The sequence below is a fragment of the Quercus suber genome, unplaced genomic scaffold (genome assembly GCF_002906115.3).
Source record: "Quercus suber isolate HL8 unplaced genomic scaffold, Cork oak 2.0 scaffold_16, whole genome shotgun sequence".
In the NCBI taxonomy this organism is placed as follows: domain Eukaryota; kingdom Viridiplantae; phylum Streptophyta; class Magnoliopsida; order Fagales; family Fagaceae; genus Quercus; species Quercus suber.
The window spans coordinates 881,056-887,934 of NW_027069481.1; the positions used below are offsets into that span (position 1 = coordinate 881,056).

The 6,879-nt window shown below is 44.0% G+C and overlaps 1 protein-coding gene across 1 annotated transcript; it reads right to left on the bottom strand.

Annotated features, from left to right (window-relative positions):
• Window positions 1–1,292: 1,292 nt before the first annotated feature.
• Window positions 1,293–2,348, bottom strand: LOC112021166 (uncharacterized). The gene has a single exon (XM_024053735.1). It carries the CDS (start codon window positions 2,346–2,348, stop codon window positions 1,293–1,295), a length of 1,056 nt encoding a protein of 351 aa, XP_023909503.1.
• Window positions 2,349–6,879: the final 4,531 nt, after the last annotated feature.

The window sequence follows — 6,879 nt, forward strand, 5'->3', positions numbered from 1 at the left end:
TTAACTGTAGCGTGTATTTCCTGTTCCATGGAAGATAAAGGAATAACTTCCACCTCTTCAGATTTCCAAAGAATCCATAGACCTCCGGCATAGCCAATAGTCTCCGTGGTAATAAACTCATCAAAAGGCAACCCTTCAATAATTTTTGCTGCTCTGTCTTCGTCCACTCTCGTTTTAGTCACTACCAAAATGGCAGGTTGATGATTGATTGCCATTTCAAAAATCCTCCTCTTGAAATCCAGGTTCAAAGCTCTTCTACAATTCCAGAGTAACACATTCATTTTTACAAAATGACTTAACGGCACCTCAATCTCCGATGGATTAGCATTCATTGCTGTTGCTTCCACCATACTCCACCCCATTCTTCTCAGCAGGTCTTTGGATGCCACCTAGTTTGGCTTCCAAATTATCATGTGTTTCAGAATGCCTATGATGTCCTCTCTGCAACTCAAAAACACATCACATTTCTACACCAGAGCCATAATTTGGATTAGTTTCAGAGTTGGGTGGTTTCCCAGGTGTGCCGTGGCCATCCCTCTAAAGTCCACCAACTTCCTTTCTTGAATTATCCACCCGGATTCATCCCAATGGGGCATCACGGATGGCCTCCTTTGCCTGCTCAGCTCCTTTGATGCTTTGCATAAGATCCCTGGCACATCTGTGAGGAAGTTCCACCACAGATTGGGTGTGAAAGCCTATGCCTTGTGCTCCAATGGAAGATCCCCCAAACTAATACTTTCTAGTGCTATGGGAAACAGACGCTTCCACGCCTGTCTTAGTTCTTCCTGGAACCATCCCAGTGTTTCCGTTGGCGTCGCTCTTATTTGAGCTATTATCTCCTTTGGGATAGCCACCACTCGATTCTTGTACCAGATTGTCCACCCGAATCTTGGCAGTGGTGTTAGCCCTATGAAAATCTCTCCATTCTCAACTTGGTTGTCACTCTTCAACTCTTTTGAAAGCAGTAGCAGCCCACTTTTTCCCTCGGTACTGTTAGGAAGCCGTTTATGGCTTTTTGAATTTTTTGAGTTTCTAATACCCAAACCCTTACTTCCTTTACCTTTGTTTTTTGCAATGGCTTTCCTTTTGTTCCTTGAAATATGCCTCGGATCCAGCTGACACCCAGCACTTGGGTTTTCAAGGCAATCCTCCATCACATAATCTTTTCGCATCTCAAGAGTACTCTGCGTGTTTAGGCCTGCCATAACACGTCGTGTCTCACTATTTGAATCAGCCGAATCATTATGGACTGATTTATTAAGATCCTCACTTGCTTCCACATGTACTGAAGCTCAAGAAAGGTCCAAATTGCCCTTAAGTTCAACTTGAGTAGCGGTATTAGTCTTGATTGGCCCACTAGCCTTTCCTATCCTACCTGGATTCTTTTTCTTCCTTGTGACAACCATCCAAGGCCCATAGTTCGATTTGGGCTGGACTTTCCCACTGGCTTCATTAGTTTTCAATGAAGCTCCAGCCACGTCATCTCTATTTGGCTCCTTCACTTTCAGACTACGGCTTTCCTGTTTATGTCCAAGCTTACTGCAACAAAAATAGAGGGAAGAAATACCTTCATAGAGCACTTTTTGGACTAGTCTTCCCACATGGATAGAGCTGATAAGCGGTTTCTCTAGGTCTATTTGGACACAAAGTCTTGCATAACCTCCTCTTGTCTCCGAAGCTGTGTAGGAATCGATGCATAATACCGGACCAATAACACTTCCAATTTCTCCCAGCACAGAAGCATCATAAAATTCAATTGGTAGTTCAGGTAATCTAACCCAAACTGCCACCGACATGAGCTTAGCTTCAGAAGCAGTAAAATAAGGCTCCCATGGCTTAATTGCAAGAAAATATTCTCCAATAAACCATAGGCCTCCCCGAAGTACGTAGTCATAATCATCGCTGTTGTTGAAACAAACTAGAAAAAAGCCTTTACCCAAGGTCACACAGTCCATCTTTGCCGTCGGTTTCCACAAAGCATTGATCTTGAAAGTGAGGTAGTGAAAACCAACGGATCTACCATACACTTTCACTATCAAAGCTCTCAACCAAGGCGCTCTAATTCGAGCTTTTGTTTCTTTGGAGAGTTTGACCTCAGCCATACCTTCTCTTAAAGGCTCCATCTCAGTCTCCGATTCATAATCTTCCTCCCAATCCTTACTGAACTTAAAAGCCTGCTCATACGCTCCATGGATGTCTCCCACGAGACTGTCTTTGTAACTCACTAGCTTTCTAGGTGGCAAGAAGCTTCTTGCACCATTGTTTTCTTTAAACTTTTTAACACTACGTTGAAATTCATCCTTTTCTTCGCTTGAACGCTGGGCTGGTACAGAGAACTCTACATCCATCTTCAATACTATTTCTTTAGTTTGCTTAGAATTTTTATCTAAAACCAAGACTTAGATTTATTTATAACATTTCTACAAGGAATTCAAGTTAGACAAGTAATGAAAACTAGGCATTGCATTCCCATATAATTATATTTATAATTAACTGGAATCAATTATCATCATCATTATTTGAACGTGTACTTTTAGATTTTTCAACTTTTGTCTTTACTCTCTTGTTTTCTTTGGGGACAAGACATGCTATTATATATCTGAAGAGGGTAAAATTACGAATGACGAGTCCATTTAAATAAACCTGACGGTGCTAGACCAGTGGGCTAACAGTGGACAGATCCAAGATGCACAGACACAAGGTGAACGGATCTCAACGCCGCGTGGCACCCACATGGTTTAAGTAACCTCCAAGTAATCCTAACAGGAAACAACTTGCATCCCACGATTAACTGTAGTCGATAGTGTCCTAATATGAATAGAATCCTAACATGAGGAGAATCCCGTAATATGCCCATTAATGATGATCTTATCCATAAGGAAATGCCTTCTTATGCAAGAAACAGAGGTCGGTTCTACACACTATAAAATCCCGAAGGCTCTCAGAAAACAAGGTACAAATAATTCACACCAACTCTGGCACTCTAGGGTTATGAAAACTTTTCTAATTTAGCCTTCGGAGGGTCTTTGGCCGGTACCACACTGGTGCTCTCTTAAGGTCATCTTGTTCTGTGTTGTGCAGGTGTTGTATCAAATACGCAAGGATCATGCAACTAATTGACGATTTTTTGGCATCATCAGTTGGCGCCGTCTGTGGGAAATTGGTATAAGCAAAACTACTACTTTCTGGATAAAAAGTTGCATGGTGCTTACTTGTTCAATGGCAACCAACAACAACAACAAAGTGCCACGCACTACTGCCCTTGAAAGACAGGTGCAGACCCTTGCTGCCACGGTGGAGCGCCTCACCAAGCAAAACCATGATTTAGAGGAGCAGCTGTGCCAAAAGAACGTGGGGTTGAATACTCAGGAGAGGACCAAGAAGCTAGCAGCGGTGAGAAAAAGGGACTAAGAAGGGCCGGAAGGTAGCAACACCCCAAGCAGACCAGGGCAGCAGGATATAAGCTGACCATCTACTGCAAACTCAATTCCACCTCACATGGTTGCGGTGATGCAAATGATGAAGGAGCGAATGGACTTTATGATTAACGCCCTTAAAGGACGGGTATCTAGCAACCTTGATGACTTGGTCCATTGAATGGACTCATCATTCATAGCGAACGTCAATTCATTCCCCCTTCCATCAAAGTTCCGTATGCTGCAGGTGGAGAGCTATGACGGATTGAAGGATTCGTTGGATCACTTGGAGTCTTTTAAGACACTAATGCACCTACAAGAAGTAGTGAACGAGATCATATGCAGGACCTTCCTTACAACCTTAATGGGTCCCGTGAGGGTTTGGTTTAGTAGGTTGACACTCGGCTCCATCGGTACCTTTAAGGAGTTAAGTGCTCAATTTGCCTCACACTTCATCGAAGGACACAAATATAAGAAGTCAACTGCATGCTTGATGAGCATTAAGCAACAGGAGGATGAGACGCTAAGGTCTTACATAGCTCGCTTTAATAAGGAGGCACTCTCAATCGATGAAGCCAACGATAAGATACTCATTGCCGCGTTCACAAATGGGCTGCGAAAGGGTAAGTTTCTGTTTTCCTTATATAAGAATGACCCATAAACCATGTCGAATGTGCTCTACAGGGCCACTAAATACATGAACGAGAAGGATGCGCTACTAGCTCGCGAAGAGAAGCCGAGAAAGAGAGAAAGGCATGAGGACTCACAGCAAGATAGGGGCCAAAAGATGGCCAGGACAGGAGATAAAAGCGAAGATAAACGCTTCAAGCCTCCAATCGAGAAATTCACAAGCTTCACCCCTCTGAACACCCAAATTGATCAAGTCCTAATGCAAATTAAGGATGAAGGAGCCCTGACATTCCCTAGCAAGTTGAAGGGAGACCCCAGCAGGAGGTTTAGAGACAAGTACTGTCATTTCCACTACGATCACAGCCACGACACGTTCAAATGCTATGACTTGAAGTAATAAATAGAAGCTCTTATCAGGCAAGGGAAGTTGCAAAGGTTCATCAGTAAGGAAAGGACGGATTAGCCCCAAGAAACACCCGCACAGAGAGAAAACAAGCGTCCTAAACTCCCACTAGGGGACATAAGGATGATCGTAAAAGGAACCATGGCATCTGGCTTGTCCAAGAAGGCACGCAAAACATACCTATAGATGGTCCAGAATATCCCGTTGACCAGATTCGTCCCAAAGATGGCACGGATCAACAACCCTGTTATTGGGTTTATAGAGGAAGATGCCAGGCGCCTCCACCACCCTCACAACGATGTGCTTGTGGTCAACATTCGGATAGGGGCCTACAACATCTCGAGTCCTGGTGGATAATAGGAGCTCTACCGACATCTTCTGCTACCCGGCGTTCTAGCAGATGAGGATAGATAGGGAACGGCTGGTACTTATTAACACACCACTTGTCGGATTCGGAGGAACAAGGGTACACCCCTTAAGAGCAGTCACCTTGTCCGTAATAGTTGGAGATTACCCACAACAAATCACAAGGGATGTCATGTTCCTGGTTGTCGACTGTTCATCCACTTACAACGCAATATTGGGTCGTCCCACTTTAAATTCATGGAAAGCTACAACTTTAACTTACCATTTGATGATCAAGTTCCCCACATAGTACGAGGTAGGAGAATTACAAAAGGGATCAAGTATCAACGCGTGAATGCTACATTGCCATGTTGGAAATGGACGATCATGTGCAGGCTATGTATGTAGAAGAACAACAAACGATGGGGGAACTAGTGGAACGATTGGAAGAATTACTCCTTGATGACTCTCAACCTAAACGAATAACCAAGATCGGTACCCTGGCTGGCCCGCCAATTCGCCAAGCACTAACGATGTTTCTTAAAGAAAACCAAGACGTGTTCGCTTGGGGCCGTGAGGACATGCCCGGAATCGATCCATCCATCATAGTCCACAGGTTAAATGTGTCACCTTCCTTCTTCCCCATCTGACAGAAAAAGAGGGTGTTTGCGCAAGAGCATGACAAGGCCATATTAAAAGAAGTTCGAAAGGTACAGGAAGCAGATTTCATTTGAGAAGTGTACTACCCTGATTGGTAGCTAACATGGTGATGGTTAAGAAAGCCAACAGAAAGTGGATGATGTGGGTGGATTTCATGGATCAAAACAGGGCCTACCCCAAGGACAGCTATCCTTTCCCACGGATTAACATCTTGGTGGACATAACAGCAAGGCACCATCTGCTAAGTTTCATGAACGCATTCTTTGGTTATAACCAGATCAAGCTGGACGAGGCCAATCAAGAGAAAACTTCATTTGTCACCAGTCAAGGTCTCTTCTGTTATAAAGTGATTCCATTTGGACTTAAGAATACGGGGGTTATGTATCAAAGGTTGATGAACCGAATGTTCACACACCAGATTGGAAGGAATGTGCAAGTCTATATGGACGACATGCTGGTAAAAAGCATACGGGAGGATGACCAATTGACTGACCTCCAAGAAACCTTTGACACACTTTGGTCTTATAACATGAAGCTCAATCCAAGCAAGTGTGCGTTCAGGGTGACGGCAGGAAAATTGTTGGGGTTCATGATATCCCAAAGAGGTATTGAGATCAACCCAGACAAGATACGGGTAATAATGGAGATGACACCGCCGACAAACATTAAGGAGGTGCAAAGCCTGAACGAAAAGGTTGCTGCACTGAACAGATTCGTCTTAAGAGCAACGAATAAGTGCCTACATTTCTTCCGCATGTTGAAAAAGTCATTTGAATAGACAATCGAATGTCAACAGGCATTCGAAGACCTAAAGCATACCTCGCCTCCCTACCGTTTCTAATTCCCTCCAAACCCGGGGAAGAACTATTCCTCTATCTGGCTGTTTCCCAGGCAGCAATCAGAGCAGCCTTAGTCAAGGAAGAAGATATGGTACAGAAGCCTATGTACTACACTAGCAGGGCACTCCGTGGTGCAGAAGAAAGGTACCATCCCGATGGAGAAGCTTGCCTTCACATTAGTGACTGTAGCTCATAAACTCAAGCCATATTTCCAGCCCTGAAGCAGCTGGACGGGTGGCATTATGTACCATTGAATTAAGTGAGTTCGACATACAGTACCGCTCGCTAACAGCAATGAAAAGACAGGTCATCGCTGATTTCATCACAGAATTCACCAACGCAGAAGACCAGGTGCAGATGCACAGTCATAGTGGAGTATCCACATTGATGGATTGTCCAATAAACGAGTAGGCGAAGTTGGTATAGTGCTCTACTCTCCAGAAGGAGACAAGATCGAATGCATGATCCGGCTCGAATTTCCTACTACCAATAACGAAGCAAAGTATGAGGCCCTAATAGTAGGACTCGATTTAGCAAAAGCAGCAGGAGCTACAAATGTGATCATGTATTGCGATTCTCAGGTGGT

Bases quoted from the DNA above. Each gene is read 5' to 3' on its own strand.
- LOC112021166 (XM_024053735.1), bottom strand. From the start codon at position 2,348: ATGGATGTAGAGTTCTCTGTACCAGCCCAGCGTTCAAGCGAAGAAAAG.